Source organism: Phytophthora cinnamomi (assembly GCF_018691715.1).
Source record: "Phytophthora cinnamomi strain GKB4 chromosome Unknown Contig30, whole genome shotgun sequence".
Lineage (NCBI taxonomy): Eukaryota > Oomycota > Peronosporomycetes > Peronosporales > Peronosporaceae > Phytophthora > Phytophthora cinnamomi.
The window spans coordinates 171,772-196,057 of record NW_027150963.1 but is presented as its reverse complement, the minus strand read 5'-3'; the positions used below and the strand labels follow the sequence as shown (position 1 = coordinate 196,057).

General features: G+C 52.5%; 8 protein-coding genes across 8 annotated transcripts; 2 read left to right on the top strand and 6 right to left on the bottom strand.

The window, feature by feature from the left end:
• Positions 1-144: 144 nt before the first annotated feature.
• Positions 145-1,321, top strand: IUM83_10183 (Golgi apparatus membrane protein TVP15; the record flags this gene model as incomplete). Its single annotated transcript, XM_067934671.1, has 4 exons — positions 145-200; positions 277-367; positions 482-585; positions 673-1,321. 4 exons carry the CDS (start codon positions 145-147, stop codon positions 1,319-1,321), a joined length of 900 nt encoding a protein of 299 aa, XP_067793146.1.
• A 782-nt stretch (positions 1,322-2,103) lies between these two features.
• On the bottom strand, positions 2,104-3,687 carry IUM83_10182 (Cytochrome P450; the record flags this gene model as incomplete). The annotated part of the gene is made up of 1 exon (XM_067934670.1): positions 2,104-3,687. The coding sequence occupies one exon, from the start codon at positions 3,685-3,687 to the stop codon at positions 2,104-2,106; it is 1,584 nt and encodes a 527-aa protein (XP_067793145.1).
• Positions 3,688-5,688: 2,001 nt separating this feature from the next.
• Positions 5,689-7,263, bottom strand: IUM83_10181 (Cytochrome P450; the record flags this gene model as incomplete). Its single annotated transcript, XM_067934669.1, has 1 exon — positions 5,689-7,263. The coding sequence occupies one exon, from the start codon at positions 7,261-7,263 to the stop codon at positions 5,689-5,691; it is 1,575 nt and encodes a 524-aa protein (XP_067793061.1).
• A 480-nt stretch (positions 7,264-7,743) lies between these two features.
• Positions 7,744-9,335, bottom strand: IUM83_10180 (Cytochrome P450; the record flags this gene model as incomplete). The annotated part of the gene is made up of 2 exons (XM_067934668.1): positions 7,744-8,226; positions 8,301-9,335. 2 exons carry the CDS (start codon positions 9,333-9,335, stop codon positions 7,744-7,746), a joined length of 1,518 nt encoding a protein of 505 aa, XP_067793147.1.
• Positions 9,336-9,632: 297 nt separating this feature from the next.
• Positions 9,633-11,013, bottom strand: IUM83_10179 (Cytochrome P450; the record flags this gene model as incomplete). The annotated part of the gene is made up of 2 exons (XM_067934667.1): positions 9,633-10,108; positions 10,203-11,013. 2 exons carry the CDS (start codon positions 11,011-11,013, stop codon positions 9,633-9,635), a joined length of 1,287 nt encoding a protein of 428 aa, XP_067793052.1.
• A 5,033-nt stretch (positions 11,014-16,046) lies between these two features.
• Positions 16,047-16,804, bottom strand: IUM83_10178 (Retroelement pol Polyprotein; the record flags this gene model as incomplete). Its single annotated transcript, XM_067934666.1, has 2 exons — positions 16,047-16,060; positions 16,240-16,804. The coding sequence occupies 2 exons, from the start codon at positions 16,802-16,804 to the stop codon at positions 16,047-16,049; spliced, it is 579 nt and encodes a 192-aa protein (XP_067793070.1).
• Positions 16,805-19,170: 2,366 nt separating this feature from the next.
• Positions 19,171-19,473, bottom strand: IUM83_10177 (uncharacterized protein; the record flags this gene model as incomplete). The annotated part of the gene is made up of 1 exon (XM_067934665.1): positions 19,171-19,473. The coding sequence occupies one exon, from the start codon at positions 19,471-19,473 to the stop codon at positions 19,171-19,173; it is 303 nt and encodes a 100-aa protein (XP_067793071.1).
• A 4,183-nt stretch (positions 19,474-23,656) lies between these two features.
• IUM83_10176 (Pectate lyase) lies at positions 23,657-24,214 on the top strand (the record flags this gene model as incomplete). The annotated part of the gene is made up of 1 exon (XM_067934664.1): positions 23,657-24,214. The coding sequence occupies one exon, from the start codon at positions 23,657-23,659 to the stop codon at positions 24,212-24,214; it is 558 nt and encodes a 185-aa protein (XP_067793189.1).
• Between the last annotated feature and the right edge of the window lie 72 nt (positions 24,215-24,286).

Genomic DNA, 24,286 nt, shown 5'->3' with positions numbered 1-24,286 from the left:
GCGGACCAGCGCGCACCTGGCGCGGTGGAAGCGCGGCGATAGCGCTCGCACCAGATTCGGACAGCGGAGGCTATCACCGGATGTGCTGGCCGGCGGCGCAGTTGGTCGAAATGACCTCACGCCCTCAGCGTTGACGACGATACCATGCTGGTATCGCGAAGACATGGCGAAAGCGGTAACAGCAGCAGCATCCAATACCTGTACGTGCATGCCCCTACTAATGGATAGACCTGCGTCAGCGCTGACCTCATGATGCCATTTGGCCTCGCCACCCAGAGCTGCCCGCAATCGGCCTCCAGACTCTGCACCAGAGGGGCAACATGAGCTGCTTCAGAATGAATCCATCGAACTTAGTGCAGGGAAGCCAGTCTGACCCTAAGTACGCATTAAACGCCTACCCCTACTTATAAGGTACATAGTACCATACACATGGTACTGTGTGCCGTTTACTGTACCGTGATTCCGGTACACCTGCAAATAGAATTCTCTCCCATACTGGACCTCGGCGACTCTTTCCATTCCTGTCGCCGCATCCTCGCCGCTAACTTTAGCTCCTCGCCGCGCCGCGCTCCCCCCAGGCCGAAGGTCCGTCTTGCCTGCCCACGTCGCGATCCCCAGTCGAGAAAAAGGCAGCTCTAACGCGCGTGCCCGTCCCGTCCCGCCCCCTCCCAGCCTCGAGACAGCAGCAGCCATGATGAGCGGCACCACGAGCGTGACCATCAACACCGACAGCGTCGGCGGAGACATGGCGCCCGCCGCGCCGCCCAAGCGCAACTTCATCCAGAAGGTGAACGACGTGAACAAGATGGAGCTGCCCAAGCTGCTGCGCTACATGCGCCTGGGCAACGTGGGCTGCTCCATCCTGCAGATCATCGCCGGCATCGTGGGCATCACGTCCTTCATCACGCTCAACATCACGGGCACGCTCGTGTCCATCTACGTCATCATGTTCGGCATCCTGTTCCTGCTCTTCGAGTGCCGCCTGTCGCGCATGGAGACGGCCATCCGCTCCAACTTCGGCTTCCTGTACAGCTACAAGGGCCGCGCCGCCTTCATCTTCTTCATCGGCTTCCTGGACTTCGGCATCGGCTCGGCGCTCGCGACCATCGCCGGCGTGCTCATGTGCTTCAACGCCTTCATCAACCTGCTGGTCATGTGCCGCCACCCGCAGTTCAAGTCGTCGCTCAGCGCCGACGCGGACCCCACGGCCGGATACACCACGGGCAGCCAGGAGGCCGCCAACTTCATGAGCAAGAACCCGGAGCTCGCGGCCAAGGCCGGCCAGTACGCCTTCCAGCAAGCGGCCAACACGCGCCACTGAGCTGCCGCCCCGGGCAGTGCAGGACGAGGGCCGGGGACCGGCGGTAGGTGACAAGCTGCAGGGCGGAGGACTATGAAGGAGCAGCAGGTGCCCCGACACATCCGGCTTCGGACTCGACTATATACCTAAGCTAATACCATTCTCTTTCAGGAACTTGCTCGTGCGTCATTTTGTGTGGTGTGACACTGGTGTCTAGCGTGGCGATGAGAGTCATGCGCTATTTCTTGGCGATCTTGGACGTTTCTGTCGCGGCTCCCCGGCTTCCGGTGCTGCGACACACACTCGAACAGAGCAGGTAGGCAAACGCTGGCCATGCGCGGGGCAAGCAACGCCTTGGCTAAGGAAGAGGAGCCCAACGTCGATGACAAGCAGAGTTGCGGTGAAGCATCGACGACGCACGAGTGGGGGCGACAGCGGAGCGTATGGCTGGCCGCTTGGGTGAACCGCTTCAGAGCGACCACGCTACTTGCATCATGTTGCACGTCCAACGCTGTTGCTGCTTCCTCCTCAACAGCACTTCAGTTAACCCAGTTCAAGGCGAATCCCAGGAAGCATGAAAGATCTCGTCACGTGGCCAAGAAGACGCCGGCGATTCCGGTGCACAAGATGGCGAGGTACGCCTTCTTCTTCGCCCGCCATTGACTTGACGCGGAGTTCACTTTGTCCATTTACCTGCCCATACAACACGAATTAGACTACTACGGATACACTTCAATAGACAGGAAAACAGTTCACACTTCTTGTACTCAGTGAATGCAGGTGTCTAAAAGGGCTGAGCACGATTAGCTGCTAGCCGCCACCGCCGTCGAGCGATCGTGGATGTTGGCCATCAATGGTCCCTTTACGGGGATGACGAGGGAGTAGTCGTAGGTGATCTCGAACGGGTTCTCGATGGTCTTGATGTCGAATCGGCACAAAAGTACTGCCATCACTGTCTGCATTTCCAGCAGGGCGAAGCGCATGCCGAGACACTGGTGGGGCCCGGCCAGAAAGCTGAAGAACTTAAACGGCGACACCTTGAGCACACGGCTGTCTTCGCCGATCCAGCGTTCCGGGCGATACTCGGCAGCATCGTCACCCCAGACTGTGGGCATACGACCCATTGCGTAGGTCGGCACGATCACATGCGTGCCGAAAGGAACGTGCAGGCCGCCGCTGAGCGTGGTCGACTGGTTGGGCGCACGGTGCACGGTGGACATGAAGAGGCGAAGGCTCTCCCTCATTGCCGCTTCCAGGTACGGCAGCTTTTGGAGGTCAGCCATCGATGGGGCCTGGAGCTCGCCTGCGACTAGTTCGGGCAAGTTCGCGTTGATCTCAGCGCGAATCTTGTCGAGGACCCGCGGGTACCGGTTCATGTTGACGATCATCCAGGACATGCTGAACGAGGTGGTGTCCCGGCCGGCCAAAAAGAAGTTCATGACGGCGTCACGCACCTCCATCACGTCAGCGCTGCTGCCCATTGTGTCCATGAAGAGTGTGATCAAGTCCTTTTGCTGCTTTGAGCCCGTTGTAGAGTTCTTGTTGGCTATGGACTTCTTCATGATTTCCATCACGAGGTCGTGCACGATGACCCGAGCCTTGCGGAGCTCGCCTTCCTCACCAACTCCGAGGTGTTTCTTCAGCCGCCAGAGCCACATGGGACTCTGGAGTCGAGACTGGAACACAGACCCGTACGTTTCGACTGCATTGATGAACGGGTGTTCTATCTCGTCGTTGACATCACCTCCCAAGCCATTGAGGTCCACCCCAAAGCCAATTTTCGTGAAGACGTCACTCGAAAGCTTGGCGAGTAGCGATTTCATGCTCACGGGTTTGCTCAAGCGAGCACACTCAGCCAGGACGTCCCGCAGTTGCAGCGTCTTCTCCATTACCACGGCGTCCATGACATCGCGGAGCATGGTCATCGAGAATAGGTGGCTAGCCGTGCGTCGCTGCTTCAGCCACTTTTCACCGTCCACGCCGACAATTCCGTCGCCGAAGAAGTCATGGGCAATCTCGCGAATGTCGGGCCCCTTCTCGAAAATGCCCACCTGCGTCTTGAACACGTCTTCAATCTCTTGCGGTGATGTGAGCACCAAAGTAGGTGGACGTCCGACGATTCGTAGGACCCAGGGACGTCCACCCGCAGCGAGGCACTGCTCCGTGAACCAGTCGTGGAATCGGTCCTTGTTGCTCATCAAGTCCAGCGTGTGGCCCAGCACGGGCAGCGACGGAGGCTCATAGACCCCCTGGTCCGCGAGCACCCGGTTCACTGCACGTCTCGCTACGACGGCAGACACGACGTTCCAGCCGACGTACACTACACTGACGAGCGCAACTGCGGCTGCAACCCTGTCGAAATTGGCATACTGGCCCAAAGTCCACATTGGCGCCGTTCAGGCCCACCGGAATTGCGCGGTTGACGGTGAATCGAGGAGTAGAGGAGAGAGAGCGAGCGTCCCAGCTGATCCCATCGATCCCTCCGTGGTGGCCCACTCCCGGTGGCGATGAACCTGCTTCAACATCTGCGGGCACGTTGCGGGAGTCACCATCCGATCGCATCTCCAACATCTCTCGGAACTGTAGCAACACTCGCGTTTTTCTTCATGCGGGTCTGGAACTTGGCTTGAGCACCGCGTTCTGCGCTTCGCAGGCGAAAAGTGGTTGTGCTGCGCCGTTGCTACTGGCGACCCAGGTCCAAGATTCGGCTCATAGGATCCCCGACTCGCTTGTGGTCCGATCGACACGCCTCGCCGCTTAGCTCCATCGTGACCATCGCCGCCGCCCCAGTTCATTTTGGCGGTGCTTGCTAAACCGGCAGGCTATAAATACTCGACAAACACCTACTCGAAAAACAGCTTCCACGGGTACCTTTTCAGCAGATTGGTTGCGATTTGAACTGGGTCTGGATCAGATTATATTTGGTCCCATTTGTGATTTGTGTATACTCTAATCAATAAAATCTGAGCACGATCTAGATCCCAGATCCGAGAAAAGTTACTAGCAGCCTACATAGAAACTACATCTAGACTACACAAAGACCAGATTTGATGAGACTATAATTTCTTTTGCTACAGTATTTTGGGTCTGCATGATTCTGCAGCACACTGTCTTCACGGTTATCTATTTTCCGGGTCGTATACGAACTAGACTTTACGTCAGGATTTTCGGGAGGATTGACGTACAATGGGAAGTCCTCAACAAGTGAACTCCTCGTTTGCACCGCCAATTTCGCTTCGCTCATGGCGGGCAAGGCGTCAGTAAATAGATAATAACTACCTCGCAGTGCAACTACTCCGGCCCACGTGCCGACCATTGCAGACCTCCGCTTCGCTCCGGTTGCGAACGGTCTCTCTGAGGCCTCTTCGCACAGATGTCGCTCATCCTGCGTTTCTTTGTCTCTATATGACGCCGGAAATCACCTAGATTTTGCCCGCAACAGACTGTATGGGTACAATTCGGTCGCCCCGAGTTACAAAAGCAATAAGCCAGGTGTACGGTAAATGCACTACCGCAACATTTCCTCTTTAAATTGTAATCTCAAACAATAATGCTGAACAAAGTAAAAGATTACCAGTTTTAATTGTTACAAACTACGAAATAGTCCGGGTATAAGCTAAATTTAGTTGACCTAAATTATTTTTGGGTGTGTATATTTTAGGACCAATTATGATGTATTTTCTTGATCTGTTCATTTGGTCAGAATATATCGATTATATAACCGAATATAATCTGATCCCTGACTCAGTTCAAATCGGCAACCGATCTGCTATCTACCCTTCCACGTGCTTCGATTCCGGCCGATACAAAGTTTTTTGTTCAGGCTCAAATCGCAACAAAAGCACCAGTTTTGGATAGCTGGACCGGGAGATAGTCTTACTTTCCCCGAACTGTAGATTTATGAAGCAGAAAAGCGTGTTGAACATTGGTTTTTACCTGGCGAGAATCGTACACCATTATTAGTCATGGTCTGACTAATTAGAGTGAAGGGTGTAGTTGTCTACTTCTTGGCAGGCTGCTTCCCGTCCTTCGCATGCGTCCTCTTCATGTCCTCCAACCACTCTCCAGGGATGTACTCCGGGACAAATAGCTGGTAGTACGGGCCAGCGGCACTTTTTCGAAGTTGAGCAGTATTCTCTTGGTCTCGAGGCTTGAGTCTTCGCGTAGACCCGATACCTCGTTCCGTCAGGATGCTGCTCCCCAAGAACAGCCACACCCCGCCCACCAGAGACGTAAATACATGTAAACGAAGGTAGGCTTTATACTTCTAGTAATACACACGTCGTAACTTGCCCAAACACAAACGTACAAGAATTTCGCGCATGCCATAGTATCATTTTGCGGTGTTTCAAATGGAATTTGATAAGGTAGTTTATGTAGGATAAAGCTTAGAATGCGGGGGCAGTGGCCTCGTGGATCGTGCACTCGAGCGGGCCCTTGACGGGCAGCGTGACGCTGTAGTCGTAGGTGATCTTGAACGGGTCCTCCTTGGTCTTGATATCGAACCGGCTGAAGAGCACGGCAAGGACCGTCTGCATCTCCAGCAGCGCGAAACGCATGCCCAGGCACTGGTGCGGGCCACCGCCGAACGTGATGAACTGGAAGGGGTTGACGAACTTGACCTTGCCAGTCTCCTCGTCGATCCAGCGGTCGGGGTTGTACTCGGCGGCGTCCTCGCCCCACACCTTCTTGACGCGCGCGGCCGCGTACACCGACATGACCACGTACGACCCGTACGGGACGAACGTACCCTCTCGGAGCGTGGTGGACCGCATGGGCGTGCGGTGGACACCCGTCATGTACAAGCGGAGACTCTCCTTGAGGACTGCCTCAATGTACGGCACCTTTTGCAAGTCTTCCATTGTCGGGACTTCCAGTTCGCCGTTCATGAGGCCTGGCAGCTTCTGGCGGATCTCGGCGCGAAGCTTGGCCAGCACACGCGGGTGCCGGTTGAGGTTGACGATGACCCACGCCAAGCTGAAGCTGGTGGTCTCCTTGCCAGCAAGGAAGAAGTCCATCATAGCGTCGCGCAAATCGGACGAGTCCGTCTTGCCGGTGGTGTCCACGAACAGCGTGAGCAGGTCCGTCTTTGTGTTCCAGTCTTCAGCGGTCTTGCTCGCCATTGACTTGAGCATGACCTCGTTGAGCAAGTCCGTGGCGACCTTGATGCATCGCTTGAGCATGCGCTCGTCGCCAATGTTCAGGAAGCGCTTGAGCTTCCAGAACCACATTGGCGACTGTAGACGCGCACCGAACACCTCGGCGTATCCATCGACGGCCTCGATGAACGGGTGGTCCATCTCGGAGTTGATGTCTCCGTCCAGGCCGTGCAGGTCCACGCCGAAGCCGATTTTGGTGAACACGTCGCTGGAGAACTTGCCCAGCAGCGACTTCATGGGGACGACCCGGCCTTCCTTCGCGCACTGGGCGAGCACGTCGCGCAGCTTGAGGGACTTCTCAATGATGACCTCGTCCATGACGTCGCGCAGCATCTTCATGGAGAACAAGTGGCTGGCGATGCGGCGCTGCTTGAGCCACTTCTCGCCGTCCACGCCGGCGACGCCTTCGCCGAAGATGTCGTGCTGCAGGTCCACCAGCTCGTCACCACGCCCGAAGTTGTCAAACTGCGCCTTGAACACGTCTTCGCACGCCTCCGGAGACGTGAGGATGAGGGTCTGCGGGCGACCGATAATGCTGAGCACCCAGGGCCTGCCGTCGCTGATCTGACTCTGCTCGGCCATCCAGTCCTGCAGCCGGTGCTTCTGGAAGTACATGACGTCCAGGGTGTTGCCCAGAATCGGCAGCGTCGACTTGGGGCGGTGCAGCCCCTGGGCGTCCAGCGCGCGGGTGATCTTCATCTCCTTGTACACCGCCACCAGCAGCTTGTAGCCCAGGTACAAGCCGCTGAGCGTCCCCGCGGCCAGCACCGCCTGCCGTTCCTGATGCTGAGAGATTCCCCACATGCTGCTTGGGTCCGATCGGAGGAGACTGAGCGGTGCGAGGTGAATTCCGAAATGGTACATGTAGCGATGCCGCGTGCAGCTACGGCGATCGGTGGAGCGCACCACCGCAAGGATCCGCAGGAGGTTGCCGCGGACAGCCAGCGGCTACGGGCAAGCCATTTCGGATCGTCTCCAGCGTGTCTCCCGTTATCTAATCGCGTCAGGAGCGACCGCTTCAGATTTGACGGCGCGCGCATTGGACGCGGCGGTCTCTTCACTTCAACTGCGGTGCTCATGCCGGAGAAAGGGCATTGTCCACGACATGTCCGGGGTCCACACCGCAGCTGCGAACGGAACTTGCGTGGCTTGACCTTCCCGGCAAAGGCTGCATGCGTGAAGGCTGTGCAAAGTGAAGGTCCCTGTGAGAAGACCATACGTACAAGTGCTGCTGGTGTCGATTGAATTCGTGGACAATGAGTAAAGTGCAATCGAGTTGTCGCCCTAAAACGCGGGGGCAGTCGCGTCGTGCACCGTGCACTCGAGCGCGCCCTTGACGGGCAGGGTAATGGCGAAGTCGTAGGTGAGGGCGAACGGGTCCTCCTTCGTCTTCAGGTCGAAGTGGCTGAACAGCACGGCGATGGTCGTCTGGATCTGCAGCAGCGCGAAGCGCATTCCGAGGCACTGGCGAGGACCGGCGCCGAACGTGACGAACTTGAACGGCGACACGGGCTTGACCTTGCCGGTCGTGGCGTCGATCCACCGCTCGGGCTTGTACTCCACTGCGTCCTCGCCCCACACGGTTTTCACGCGCGCAGAGGCGTACATGGGGACCATGACGGCGCAACCTTCCGGCACAAAGGTGCCGTCACTGAGCGTCGTGGACGTGTTGGCCATGCGGTTGGACGCCGTCATGTGCAGTCGCAGACTCTCCTTCACCACCGCTTCCAAGTACGGGAGCTTCTGCAGTTCCTCCATCGTCGGCACCTTAAAGGGTTAATGTCGCCGGTCATTAGACCCGGTAGATTCTCTCGGATCTCGGCCCGGAGCTTGGCAAGCACGGCAGGGTAGCGATTGAGATTGACGAGAACCCACGACAAGCTGAAGCTCGTTGTGTCCTTGGAGGCGAGAAGGAATGACATGAGCGTGTCGTGAACCGCTTTCGGGTCGATGCTCGTGTTGGTTTCGACGAACAAAGTCAGCAGATCCGTTCGCTTCACCTCGCGGCCGTCTTGGCGTCGAACCTCCAACGACTTGGCCAGCACTTCCTGGGTGAGGCCCTCGGCCACCTTGGCGCTTTGCTTGAGTCTACCCTCGTCGCCGACACTTAGGAAGCGTTTCAGCTTCCAGAACCACGACGGGGACTGAACGCGGGCTCCGAAGACCTCCGCGTACACATCAACAGCCTTAATGAAGGCGTTGTTCGAGTCCGAGCACGGGTCGATCTCCAGACTGTGCAGGTCAACGCCGAAGCCGATTTTGGTGAAAACCTCGCTCGTGAACTTGCCGAACAGCGACTTCATCGGAACGACCTTGCCTGTTTTCGCGCAGTCGGCAAGGATTTCCTTGAGCGTGGTTACCTTCTCAATGATAACTTCGTCCATCACATCGCGCAGCATTTTCATCGAGAAGAGGTGGCTAGCGACGCGGCGCTGCTTCTGCCACTCCTCACCATCGACGCCGGCAATGCCGTCACCGAAGATGTCGTAGATCACATCCCGTAATTCCGTGCCCCGACCGAAGTTGTCGAACTGCGTCTTGAAGATGTCTTCGCATGCCTCAGGAGACGTGACGACGAGCGCGTCCGGACGGCCGATAATGCTGAGCACCCACGGTTTGCCCTCGCTGAGGTTGCTCTGCTCCGCCATCCAGTCCCACAACCGCTCCTTCTGGTAGAACATCACGTCGAGCGTGTTGCCCAAGATCGGCAGTGTGGACTTAGGGCGATGCAGTCCCTGGGCGTCGAATGCACGAGCCATGCTGCCCGACTTGTACACGGCGGAGAGTAGCTTGTAGCTAACGTATAACGCGCCCAACGCACCCACCGCCAGCGTGGTCTCACGCTCGTTCACTTGGTGCTGCGTCAAACCCCACATACCTTGGTAGCTGGTAGAGTGTCCTGAACAATCCTGGAAGCGCACTGCGAAACGAGAAATGGAGAGCCACCAACGCATAGGACGCACCACCGCAACCATCTTCCCGGATGCAAGACCAGCCGTGCAGGAATTATGCAGCCAAGAGGCTCGTCTGAAATGACACTTGCCTTTTTTTCGCGATGCCTGCAATGCAAAACTGATCATCCGGCGACAAGCGATCGTGAAAAGATGATCAAGATCCACACGAATCCAACTTGTTCAAGTTTCAGGGCTACATGCATATGCATCCTACCTCGCTCACGCGATTTCATGAACGGAGACGTTCAGAGGCCCTTTCACTGGCAGCGTGAAGGCGATGTCGTACGTGATCTCGAACGGATCCTCCACGGTCTTCAGGTCGAAGCGACTGAAGAGCACAGCGATGGCAATCCGCATCTGCAACAACGCAAAACGCATGCCGATGCACTGTCGAGGCCCCGCGATGAAACTGGCAAATTTGAATGAAGACACGTGCTTGATCTTCCCCGTTTCGGAGTCGATCCACCACTCGGGCTTGTATTCATCAGCATCTTCACCCCAGACACTCTTCATTCGGGAGATAGCGTACAGCGGCACCATCACACCACAGCCATGAGGCACGAAAGTCCCATCGCTGAGCGTCGTCGATTGGTTCGCAACACGGTTTATCGCGGTCACATACAAACGGAGACTCTCCTTCACCACAGACTCGAGATAAGGTAGGTTCTGCAAGTCCTCGAACGTTGGAGCATGATCTCACCAGTCATCAACCCGGGCAGCTTTTCTCTGAATTCCGCGCGGAGTTTGGCCAGTACATTAGGGTAGCGATTCAGGTTAACGATAACCCACGCAAACTGAAGCTAGTTGTTTCGCTCCCGGCCAGCAGGAAATTCATGACGGAATCGCGGACAACATGCACGTCCGCGGTGTCGTTCGCCTCCATGAAAAGGTTCAGCAGGTCTCTTCTGTCATTTTCCTTCTCAAAGGTTTTCTGCTTCATGGACTTACGCATCACTTCGTGGGTGAAGTCGTGTACAACTTTGTTGGCGTGCTTTAGCTCACGCTCATCTCCCACATTCAGGAATCGTTTTAGCTTCCACACCCACGTCGGCGACAGCAACCGACTGCCAAGAACCTCTGTATAGGTCTCCACTGCTTTCATGAAAGGATGATCCATCTCGGAATCCACGTCGCCAGCGAGGTTGTTAAGCTCCACTCCGAATCCAATCTTTGCGAACACGTCGCCCGACAGCTTGGTCAGCAATGACTTCATGCTCACTACGCGTTCTTGCTTAGCACACTCGGCGAGTACATCCCGCATCTGGAGTGCCTTCTCTTTTGCAACTGCGTCCACGACTTCACGCAGCGTGCGAGTCGTGAACATGAGACTGGCGGTGCGTCGATGCTTATGCCACTTATCGCCGTCCGATCCGACAATCCCGTCGCCGAAAAATGCGTAGAACAGCTCGCGCATGTCGGCCCCTCGCTCGAAGGTCTCGAATTGGTCTTTGAAAATGTCTTCGAGCGCCTCGGGTGACGTGACGACGAGGGAGATTGGTCGGCCTACAATACGCAGCACCCAGGGCTTGCCCTCACTGATCCGGCTCTGCTCCGTCACCCAGTCCCAAAGTCGATCTTTCTGAAAGAAGAGAAGATCCAGCGTGTTACCGAGAATTGGGAGTGTCGATTCTGGGGAGTGTCGATTCTGGGGAGTGTAGCTTCTGGTTCTCGATCGCTGTTTCAAGTACACGCTTCGAGTACAGGGAGGCAGTGATCTTCTATCCTGCGTAGAGGGTTGCACCTGTTAGGAGGACAACGCTGCTTGTTGTGGCGTGGTTACGTGACGCCCACATGATTCAATTGCGTTTGACTACCAAGTTTGTTGCCCAGCACCGAAGTCGAAATGAACAGAATGGCATAGAGGTCAGAACCCTCGATGCTCTGAGCTGTTGGTACCTATTCATGCAGTTGGGTGGCAATCTTCTGGTACGACTCCATTTCAACCAGACAGCTGTCTTTGTTGTCTTTGCCTTCCCCGCTTCGGTGGCGTTCACAATACAATAAAACTCCTCGCGATGAATCATCTAGCCGAGTCTACATCATGTCAAGTTGCCGGTACGTGATAAAAGCAAACACGCTTTCTTATAGGCCCCTGACTCGGCGAAGACGAGAGCTGTGGGTTGTCCTACAGTTGCTTTTGGCTGGTTCACAATTGTAAGGCTTGACACGTAGAAGGCCGCGAGTGAAGATGTACCGCGATGTGGAAACGTGTAGGTAGTTGGACGTAAATTGCAAAGTGATATTAGTTGGTTAAGGCCTTGTGGCCGGCCGTCTGGGCCAGTGCCCAAGGCGGTGCTAAAATGAATGAATCTGATTGGTCAATCCACTTCAAGTAGAAGTGGGTTGACGTGCGCTATACAAGAGTAAATGTACACGACAGAGATCATGCACCCTAGTGCATGTTCCTTACTTACCCACTTGTCTTTGCGTAGTGGATGTTGTAGTTTAGATGTGCGGGCCTTGACGTGCTCGTCACGTCTCGGTCCTTACATCCTCCCGGGTTTGACTTCACGTTGACGGCGCTTGAAGTCGTCGACGAGAACTTTCCAGTGAGAGACGTGCTTGATGTCTTTCTCGAGTTCCCACGAAGATTCGTGATCTGGGAGACCATGCCACTTGACAAGCCACTCAATCTTGCGATTGAACTGACGCTTGCGTAGAAGTTTCTCGACAATGTGGAGGTCTTCTCCAGTGTCTTCATTCGTGATGATGCGAGATGCTTTCGGAAGAACACGAGTCTCAAACTTGTCCGGGTTGGAGACGTAATGGCTGAGAACGTCTACGTTGAAAGTAGGGTTCAGTGACTTCATACTGCGTGGCAAAATCAGACGAGCAGCGTTGTCGTTGATCATGCGCTTGATAACGAACGGACCAACTTTACGAGCGGCTAACTTTGCACGTTTGACGTCAATGTCTTTCGCAGCATGCTTGAGTGGAATACGGCGTGTATCCAGCATAACCAAATCTCCTTCCTTGAATTGCACATTGCTACGGTGTTGATCGTAGTACTTCTTTTGCGATGCTTGAGCCTTGAGTAAGTGCTCCTTGGCTTTGCCAATAATCTTGTCACGTTCGTCCTTGAAGCGATTTGCATACTCAGACAGTCCTTGTTGTACTTGAACTGTGGTAGACAGCGTAGGAAAAGTTCCGAAGGGATTGCGTTCCTGACGCCCTGTGTCTACTTCAAATGGCGAAAGTCCTGTAGAGGCACTGACTAGCGTGGCATGAGCATACTCAATCGTTCCCAACTTGGCAGCCCAGTCATCACCATGATACGAGACCATGCAACGAAGTGCGTCTTCTAGTACCAAGTTTTGACGTTCGGTTTGGCCGTCAGCTTGAGCGCGATATGACGTTGTCATATTCAATTGTACACCCATGACCTGCGCGAGTGATTTCCAAAAACGCGATGTGAATTTGGGATCACGATCACTGATGATCACTGCAGGCACTCCATGATGCCGAACGACATTGTCGAAGAAATAATGAGCGATTTCTTCGGCATCATCAGTAGTGTGAACGGGACAGTAGATCGGACGCTCGGACAACTTGTCCACGACGGTCATGATAGCATCATAGCCATCTGATTCTGGCAATCCAGTAACGAAATCCATGGAGACGACTTCCCAACATTCCTTTGGAATCGGAATTGGAATCAACTTGCCATTCTTCTTGGCATTGCTGTGCTTCCAACGTGTGCATGTTTCACAACTTTGCACGTAATCAGAAACGTCTTCATGAAGCGACGCCCAGTAGTACCATTGCTTGACACGGAGGTACGTACGACGAATTCCTGGGTGCGCGGCAATACTGGAATCATGAAATTGCTCAATAATCTTCGTTCTTAGACGATTGCGCTGCGATCTCGGGACACAAAGTCTCATCATTTTGGACTCCTTATCGTCCGTGAATTGCACATAAAGCAATTGATCCTTGAGTACGTATGGATCATGCGGAGTACGATACTTGTCACGAAATCCAGGATCAGTGCGGTAGGCTTTGATGAACTCTTCTTTGAGATTCGAAGTCCATCCTAGCGAACTTGCGTGTTGAATTTGCACGACCGATGTGGCAATCTCTGCATCTTGAACAGGAGTGTAGAGGTGACCATCGGAAAGATCATGTAAGGCGATGTGACCAGCAGGAACATCCGTCATCTCCTCCCCCGAAAATTCAACAGGCGAGAGAGCTGCAGATATCATGGTCGTATTCACCTTCTGGGAGTCCCCATCATGTTGCTGTGCACGGTAGCGTGATCCAAAACTGTCACACTGCGGTGTACACGTATGAAAGCTGATTGTATTGATAGCGGGACGCGCAACACTCTGTGAGGCTGGAACAGTCGCAATTTGACTATCTGGAGTCGATAGCGAAGCATTGACTGTGCGTAGATCGCTAATTACGCGAAAACTCGATGTCGGTTTATCACTTTCAGACTCACAATGCTGAAAACTGATTGAGCAGACAATTAGCGGATCCAATTGTGGTGATATCAACGCATTCGGAGTTGAATCCATCGGAGGACGGGACAGTGCATCAGCTACGACATTCATTGATCCTTTCAGGTGATGCAGGGTGAAGTCGAACTGAGCAAAGAAGGTCAAGAAGCGTGCAAGCTTCGAGGAAACCTTCGGGTGGTGTAACAACCACTGATATGCACTGTTGTCCGTGTAGATGTCGAAATGACGACCACAGAGGTAATGACGCCATTTTTCCAGCGACAGCTTAATTGCATAGAGTTCCTTCTCATGGGTAGGCCAATTTTGTTCATGCACACCCAACTTCTTGGAGAGGAAAGCTAACGGATGATCATGTCCGTTGTGCTTTTGCGAAAGTACTCCACCAACACAATATCCTGAAGCATCGGTTGTCACGATGAACGGAAGAGAGAAATCCGGTAAAGTCAGGACTGGGGCGGATTGCAATGCTGATTTCAGCTTGCTGAAGGCGATATCATGCTCTTCATTCCAATTCCAAGTATGGTCCTTCTTGACTAGAGGTCCAAACGGTAAGGCGATTGTCGCGTAGTTGTAAATGAAGCGACGGTAGTAGCCTGCGAGACCCAAAAAGCTTTGCAATTGCTTTTGGTTCATTGGAATTGGCCAATTGGCGATCACTTCAGTTTTCTTGGAATCCACCGCAATGCCTTGACTTGACACGGTGTGACCCAGAAACTGAACTTGATTCTGCCCAAAATGACATTTCGAACGATGACAGTACAGCTTCTCTCTGCGTAACACTTCGAAGAGCGTGCGGAGATGCTGCAGATGCTCCTTCATGTTCTTGGAAAATACACAAATGTCATCCAGATACACCACGATAAACGGATATTTGCCTAGTAGGACACGCATAAGACGTGACCAGACACCTGGCATTCCAGCAAGACCCATTGGCGCAACACACCATTGATAGGTCTCAGAATGAGTGCGGAACGCTGTGTACTGACGACTTTTCAAGGCAACCCTCATCTGATGGTAACCTTGTGCGAGATCCAAGACTGAGAAGATGATACATCCATACATCTTGTCAAATGTTTCGTCAATTCTCGGGAGTGGAATTCTGGCGATGATCGTTTGCGAGTTGAGCCAACGATAATCAATCACCCAACGAATCGGTAACGTGGCGTTTCCCGACCGTAACCACTCAGCTCGAGAAAGTTGTTTCCCTGATTTCGGGTCTTTCTTCGGGATACCAAAGATGTTGGAGACCCAAGGCGAATCGGATAGTTCGATCCAACCTTTCTTCAACTTTTCTTCGACAAACAGATCAAGGGCATCTTGTTCTGTCTTCGAGAGCCGAAAAGGTGCGCGTGAGCTTGGCATAGCATCTGACTTCATGTCGAGCTCGAATTCCACGCGTCGATGAGGAGGTAACCCATCGGGTAAAACGTCTGGAAACACGTCAGCAAACTCATCAAGGAGAGGCACAATTTCTTGTGGTTCTTCCGTGACGGGTTGAGCTGGAGTAACTTTGACGCGGTAAACCTCATCATAGTCATGGTGCTTGGCTTTAGCTTTGAACTCAGCACCAGATACTTCTACCTTGCGCAACACTGGTTTCATTCCTTGCGGTTTGAACTGCAGGTGATGAGTACGCCAATCAATAATTGGTTGGTACTTGGTAAACCAAGGTTTTCCGAGAATGACATCGTGTTCAGGGCTCATAGACCATTCCAGGACCTCTAAGTCTCTGAATCGATAGTCATCCATCTCAATAGTGACCTTGCCCTTGCGAACGGCACGTTTCTTCGTTGTGCTTCCGTCAAACAAGGTGACTTGAGAGATCATCGTGTCAGGAATAGTATCCACCAATCCAGGACGAATGACATTGCATGTGGCTCCCGTGTCTAGCATAATGGTGACACGTTTGCCTTCACACAGACCTGGCTTCCGAATCAACTCATTCGGAGCTGGTAGTGACTGGATGGTAGCAGCGTTGAGATCATTTATCTCAACAACTTCAACAGACTCTGGCTTTTCTGCTGCCAAAGTGTGAACAGCGAACTGACCACGCTTAGTGTCAGACTGATAGCTGTTATTCGTTCCGTGCTTCTGTCGATTTTGAAGCTTGAAGCACTGTTCAATCGTGTGACCAGGCTTCTTACAATACCGACACTTCTTTGAGTTGCCACTGTTACGGTTGTTGTTCTGAACAGGGCGACGATAATTGTCACGGCGTGGGTTATGCACATGACCAGTGTCGATTTCCATAGGCTCAGGTTCATTCTCAGCAGGACGCTGTGGAGCCGTGTTGGAACGAGCGAATGACGTGGAGTTGGAACGGCCAAAAGATCTTGGAGGTGTCCAACGACTCTTCTGAAACGGACCAGCACGAAAGTGCGATCTGTCATACTCGAGTGCAACTGAGAGAGCCTCAGATACCGTCGTGCAACGACGATACTGAACTTCTTCTTTCGTGGGACTAACAAGACCTCGAATGAAGTACGTGATCTCGTCAAGCTCACTCATGTCCTTGACTTGCATGATAGCAACGCGGAACCGAGAGATGTAGTCCTCCAAGCTAGAACAACGTTTTTGCTTGAGACTGTACAATCGATCTCGAAGGCGCTCCTGAAGATCCGGAGGAACGAATTCCTTCGTGAGCTTCTGGATCAAATCTTGGACATCACTGACGGAATCCCTGCAAAGCATGTACCATGCAGCAGCATTTCCTCTGAAATTGGCAGTCATCATGGCAATGATGCGCTTACTCTGATTCTCATCTTGCCAATCAATGTTCTTCGCCTCAAAGTAATGAATAACTTGGTCGAAGTACAATTCAACTGAGTCACCCATGTTTCCATAGAAGCGAGGTAGGCTTATACCTTCAACTTTGACCTCTTTGCGTTGCGAAGTCAAAACGTCGATTAGTGCTTGTTGTTTCTGCACCATTTCGACCACAGACTGTGTCAGACGGTCAGCAGACCATCCACCAGGATTTAACGAAGTCATGATAGTGTAACTTGAGCTAAAAGCTGATTAAAGTTACGCTACGAATGTACAGCTGCTAGCTACTAGAACTAGAGCTACAACGACACTGTCAACAGCTACTCGAAACGGGCGCGCTTGATGCTGATAACGCGATCAACGAAAGCACGAACTTCGGTGTCGATGCGGTTGGCACAGGTGTTCAAGATGTCGACGGTTTCGAAGAGAAACAGTCCAAACCCAGGCTCGATAACACGGTCGAGGTGAGTTTCGAAAAACGGAAAGAAAACTTCACGGAGATGCTCCGTCAAGCAAGTAACTTCGTACTGCAAATGGGTAGCAGCACGAACTGTGAAAGCGCGTTGAACGGCTTGTTCAATGGTGAGAATGCGACGATTTTGCTGATCTTCGTCCCACTCACGAGCAGTACGCTTAGGCATATACTGGAAAAATACCCGAAGCTTACGCCAAAGCTTACCCGCAAATTACGCGAAAATTCAGGAAACGACTGAAAATTACGCGGATTCTCAAATTCGGAATTATACGGATGCTGGGGTTTAGGTAACTACTGATTGGCTGAGCCAAAGTGCAATTACACTAAAACAATGCGAAAAAAGTTTAAAACAACACTTAAACAACGCTATTTAGCGCTAATTCAAGCGTTGGCGTTTGCCTTGTAATTGGATTTCTTCTGATCGAAACCTTGAACAAGTAGCTCTTCCTGTTGAGCCTCTTCAAGTCAAGTTTCTCTTTTACGCGAGCTCTCCTTAAGTTCACGGTCGAATACAGTAGTGAGTGTGTTATGAATACGCACTACTTGTAAACTTAGGATACGGCAAGCTTCTCGATAAAGTATACGCTCGGACTTAGAGTGAAAACTCTCCTCCTGGTCCTGTAAGTGGTGAGTTAAGCTTGCAAGGCGATTAACTGAGTTTAATCCCTTAATACGAAGTCGATCTACTGCTTGTAGATTAGGATCTGGGTTTGAGTTGAGGTTTTTACTTTTTTGGTTTTTCACCTTGGTCATACAAGGCCAAAGGTTTCCGCAATATACTAGGCTTACGTGCGGGAAGGTGACTAGTGAAGCGAAAAGCGTTAAACTAGTACAAATCCTTCGGATAACTAACCGTTAGCAATAAGCGTGAGGCTAGTTAGCGTAATCGACTAGCGAAAAGCGTTAATGTCGATTATGCAAGACTTTACGGCTAGCGAAAAGCGTTAATGCCGCTAAGTCAGGGAACACGTAGAGTAGCAGTAAGTGCGAAAGCAGTAACCCTAACCCGGATACTGTAGCAGTAGTCAGCCGAAGTAGCGAGTCGAGTCGGTCGATTGAAGATCTTCTGACCACTTGCCCGGCGAAAATGACCGTAGTGCTACCAGATGTAAGGCTTGACACGTAGAAGGCCGCGAGTGAAGATGTACCGCGATGTGGAAACGTGTAGGTAGTTGGACGTAAATTGCAAAGTGATATTAGTTGGTTAAGGCCTTGTGGCCGGCCGTCTGGGCCAATGCCCAAGGCGGTGCTAAAATGAATGAATCTGATTGGTCAATCCACTTCAAGTTGAAGTGGGTTGACGTGCGCTATACAAGAGTAAATGTACACGACAGAGATCATGCACCCTAGTGCATGTTCCTTACTTACCCACTTGTCTTTGCGTAGTGGATGTTGTAGTTTAGATGTGCGGGCCTTGACGTGCTCGTCACGTCTCGGTCCTTACAACAATCCCTGACGGGGGGTTGTGCGCCCATGCAAACTTAAACGAGTAGTCGATACCTGAAGCAAACATTAGTGCGAGGTGGTTAGCCCTTGGATGGGCTAAGTAAATGCGAATCGCTACACTACCAAAGTGAGGCACTTGCAGCCCAGCTAGCGCTACCATCCAGTTTCGTCTGAATTACAGCCGGCTGCGACCCCAACACAAACGCAAAGTGATACAAAGCGTGAAGCCGGCAATTATGATGCAAAACCATCGCAAACATGATGAATGAGGCCACTTCAAGCACTCCGTTGAGAAGCACCATACCCAGCTTGCCGCTGAGACCGATCCCGTGGATTCCGTCAAGCTCGCCGTGATATTGAGCGACTGGAAGACGCACCATAAATAAAAGGTAGACTCCGTAAACGAAGCGGTTGATTTCATCCAGATACTCTGCGATCACCAAGCATACAGAGCCTCCAGTTAAGGTTACTAGAGGCTGGAACATATTGAAATTTGTATTGTCGTTGCCGGGTCCTTGACAATCAATTTTTCAATCTTTGCAATCTATTTAATATTGAATAGAATACAAAGCCGCAAGATGTGCCCTCCATGGTCGGCTTGCACAGCAGTCTAATCGTCAAACTCATTGTCACTCTCGTCGGACTCCACATCTGAATTGTGCTTGGCCTCGATGATGGCTCTCGAAAGCTCGTGAAGAGAGAAGAGGTCCCAATTCAGGCGCAACATTAGAAGAGTGCATTTGGTCTTTACTGGGAGACTTCGGCGCAGGTAGCCCGTGATGACTTTCACCTGGGCAAAACATTGTTCAACGACAACATACATCGGAGGGATCGATGCCGTGTTGATGTACGCCTGGTGACTGTCGCCTCTACTCCCCCTCTTGCGCTTGAGGTCTCGCTGCAGCTTCAACATGGTGGTTGGTCGGTTTCTTTGGCTTGGAAGACTGGCTCGGGATCAGTTGTAATAGCGCGTCCTGGGTTCTCAAGAAGGCGAGTTGCGAACGGTGCCTCCGCCCTCGTAAGGGCCTTCTTGTTCTGCAGCTTGACGAGCATATGCTCGAACACCGTCGACTCAACTAGTTTTGCGTTTGCTCTGCTCCGTCAGACTTCCATGCTGGACAATCAACATATCAAACAGACCCCGTACGTCTGCGACCTGTGCACCTTGACGCGTTCGCATTTGGTGTACTATACCGTGCATCACCCTCTACCTTAGAATCAAGTCCGCACGAGAGAGACGTGGAAGTCTGGCAATCAACTTGCAAGTCTGCAACGATCTATTCCGTGTTTATACTATATGTTGATTTTGAAATAAATATTGCAATCAATCTTCATGCAATCTCAATCTCGCCACCGCAGCATAATCAATATTTCCATCTAACAATCACAATATATTGATGAGTGCAATAATTGTTTTGAAACTCGGCGCGAACGCAGGTGCTTTTTCGAGTTGTTCGAGGAGGGAAATTCGCGATGGAGATAATTCGTAGCATGTACACGACCGCAAACGAAGCTGGCTGCTGTAGTTGGTTGACTGGCAATTTCCCATGCCGCGTTTGCTACACTTAAAAGAGTAGTCTGATCTAGGACGTCTCCACCTGGGTATCGGATGCGTTGAAGCAAGTGGGATGTCTATTTGTGGAGATCATGCAACGCAGTATATCGAGGGTGAGTACCATTTTAGTATTAGAAACACCGTGAAAAGAAATGGGGTTATCTGCAAACTCATGGCAGTGTAAATGGTTTGAAGTGCTCTATGGTGAACATGACCAATTTTGGGATGTCTTCCAGGTGGTCCACGAAGCGTGCAACGACGTTTTTTCTTGATAAGCTTGATAACGGGTAGAATGAATATTAGTGGCAGCTCGAAAAATGTGCTACTAACAGCTCTGAACGCGGCACTGTAGCCTTAGTAAACATTTGTTGTCGCGGCTTGCACACTTAGGAATAGGGTGAATGGAATCGCCAGCCCGGGCTTCACTACGATCTGTTGCCATGTTTGCTGACCGCAAACTAGTCTGAAAAGAAGTACAAAAACCACGGCGCCAGGGGAGGCGATCGCCAAACCAATGAAGGGAACCGGAAATACCAACGCCATGGCCAACGCTATACTGTACGTACCACCCATACACAGCACTAACAGGGTACAAGCTACCACGTAGAGGACCCTGACCCCCTGGACTCGATGCCGCATCTCCGACACAATGGTAAAATGACCCAGGATAGCCACTCGTGTCCATACACCGTGGTTGGCACGTCATCCGTCCTCTGGAGCTGCAATTGGTACACTTTCTTGAATCATGACGATAATGATCATAGGAAAGCCGTGGCAGTACACACAAACACGACTCGAACAGCGATGTGGAGCGAGTGTACTCCTCCAGCGCTAGCATCCGCTCGATCGATTATCTCCCGCTGCGGCTCACTTGAAGACCTCCCACACTCGTGCTACCCGTGAACTGCACGTACATGTCCTTAACCGTGCGGCCAACACTTTGGTCCTCGAGGATGCCCAACAGGAATTTTGGCCTGGAGTTGCGGCTGGGCGGTCGACGTACTGGTGGAGGCATCGAGCATGTCCATCCGTCGACACTTCCGACTTCGAAAAAGCTTAGGGCATCGATAAACTCTGGTGCCCAATTTCAAGGCCAATTGAAGTATTCTCGTAGACAAAGGAAAACCTTCGAAATAATGTATTTCATGCCAAACTTGTCAGATAAAATCAGCATTTTCAAGCAGCTGATCCAACGGCCTCTATGCATATTTATGTCTTTTTAGCTTAAACTCCCTCTTCTTTAATTAAAAAATGGGGGGGGGGGCTGGAATTTGCCATCGTCATACACTACAGTGTATAAGACAACTGCTGCATCTGTTTTGCGATTCGTATGGGAAATAACAGAGGGAGCGATGCGGCATCGCCGATGTCACGACGGGCCCCCGCCTGTGGTTTGACAGTCTGTGTGCGCAGCACGCGGCTGCAAACCCAGGACCCAGCAGTGGTTTGTCTACCAAGCGAAGGCGATGCGTGCGAGCCGCAGCGGGGGTGGGGTGGGTGGGGGGTCTGGTTCAGCGAGCGCAGCGGGTTTTCGGATCGTGCGTAGCGCGTAGCAAGGTGATAGATAAAGGTGAGCCCCCTCCTTACACTTGCAAACCCGGTCGATTTCAAAAAATATTGAGGTAAACCAAGTTGAATTCCGAACAATGGTTCGCGGTAACCATAAGGTGGAATGTGCAACGCGATTTGACCTTCGCAAGAGTGAAGACCTAGCGCTCTGGAGATTGTTAATCCATGCAAATACATGTACAGAATGGCTCAACATAGCACGTTGTGCCATTCTGTACTTCTGAGCATACTATATACTGTAAATTGAGTGGTACATGTACTTAGTTTATCCAAACTGACATTAGTTTCTTGATGAGGACGCGAAAACATCCATGCAACATACAAGAATCGCGTAAATAAACGTGATAGAGTGAACTATTGTACATGTACAGTATCTGAGAGACGACTTCATCGCCAAATCGGATTGAGCAATGCCGTAGTCTTTATCACGACAACTTTATCGTCGATGCCGTACATAGTCTTTATCACGACATTCTTGATGTATTACAATATATATGTACTGTTCTGTACCGAAGTCATTTTACTGAGTAGAGCCGGAAATGGTAAGAACGAGGTTGAAAGTGGTGAATGTCCAGCCGATTCCGTCGAAGAAGCAACCTGGGGGCTATGCCGCACTGCGCACACTTGCGAACCTTCTGCCATGGCTCTGCTCTTCAAATCTAACTGCAAACAGCGACTACCGCATTTTGCGTTTGTGGATTTCCTGTCGAGGCGTTGTCGATTGTTATGACGGCCCGCCATTGAACGCCAGCCCATCGTGGGCGTCGTAGCAGAGCGTACAGTAGAGAGTTCGATATGTAAACCTCACATGACGAGCCCGTCGTGATGAGGTTCATGCTACTGTACACGAATCGATTCCAAAACTTGAGGGTCAAGTTTTCAGCAGACACTTGAGCCATTTGTCACGGCAACTATTAATATAAGCACATGCGGTGTTTAGATGTTTGAGCAGTGGCTGGCACCTGAGCGTTTGCTTGTCACCTCCGGTGCCGCGATCCCAGCAGGTGCGGCCACGTAAATGTAACGTTACGCCCCGTATCAAGTCCCTACCATTTGGTCTCGTTGACCTGTCACGCGCTCACTTGCTCAGTGCTTTGCCCGCCACTCCCTCTGTCAGTCAGCTCGTCGCGCGACGTCAAAGAGTTCCGTCCTTGGACGCGCCGGCACCTGCCTCAGCTTGACCTCCAGTAGGCACTCGCTGCCCATTGTCGATTTTGCTTCGCACAGCGCAAGTCTCCAACGCCCAGCAACAGCAATGCAGATTATTCGCCTCGTTATCGTTGCCATTGCTGCGTTCGCCATGCAAAATGCGCAGGCCGGGTCCAGCACGACAGCGCTGCAAGACTCGCCGGTCGCCCAAACGTCTACGAAGCAAGGTATTTCCACGAAGACCAGCATCTCCACGGGCTCCGCGCCGGGCCTCGCTGCAGGCACCACCGGCGGTGGCAACATTGCCCCCGTGTACCCCGCCTCGCTGAACGACCTGCGGAACTACCTCATGGACTCGCAGCCGCGTGTTATTGTCCTCACCAAGACCTTTGACTTCCGCGGCTCGGAGGGCACAAAAACCGAGACCGGTTGCCGTCCTAAGAGCCACCGCGACTGCCTTGCCAAGAACAACGGCTACAAGGGCCAGGATGTCATCCTGCAGAGCGGTGGCTTTGCTAACACTGGCGGTTGCGTGCAAGGCACCTCCGTCAAGATCACGTACGACATCGCGGCCACCAAGAACCCTCTCATCGTCTCAAGCAACAAGACCCTCCGCGGCCTCGGCACGAGCGGAGTGATCAAGGGCAAGGGCCTGTGGATCCGTGGCAACAACGTCATCATCCAGAACATCCACATCACGCAGCTCAACGCGCACCTCATCTGGGGTGGTGACGCTATCTACATCCAGGGTCTCAACGACGGCAAGACGCCGATGGAGCGTGTGTGGATCGACCACGTCAAGATCTCCAACCTTGGTCGTCAGATGATCGCCACCGGCTCGGCCAGTGTCAAGAGCATGACCATCAGCAACTGCGAGTTCGACGGCGCCACTCAGTACTCGGCCACGTGCGACGGCAACCACTACTGGACGTTCCTCTTCCTGGGCACGCAGACACAGGTGACCCTCGTCAACAACTTCGTGCACAACACGTCGGGCCGCTCACCCAAGGTCGCCGAGAACTCGGTCATTCACGCCGTCAACAACTACTGGGCCAACAACACGGGCTTTTCGTTCGACGTCCTCCAAAACGGCAACGTGCTGCTGGAGGGCACCTACTTCGAGAACACGGCCATCCCGAACAAGCACGACACGGAAACTGTGGGCGCCATCATCGCACCGTCTTCGACCATGCAGTCGGCGTGCAAGTCCGCGCTCGGACGCAGCTGCGTGGAGAACGTGGTGTCCAACTGCGGCACGCTGACGGGCTACCGCGAATCGGCGGCGCTGTCCAACTCGAAGAAGGTGGCCAGCTACTACAGCCCCAAGTCTGCGAAGAAGTTTGGCCTCTGCAGCCAGAACTTTGGCGTGGGCCAGATGTAAATCGTTTGAAAGCGATATTGTCGCGCTACCGATGAGAAGGTAGACAGGTGTCCACCCAAAGCCGACAAATGG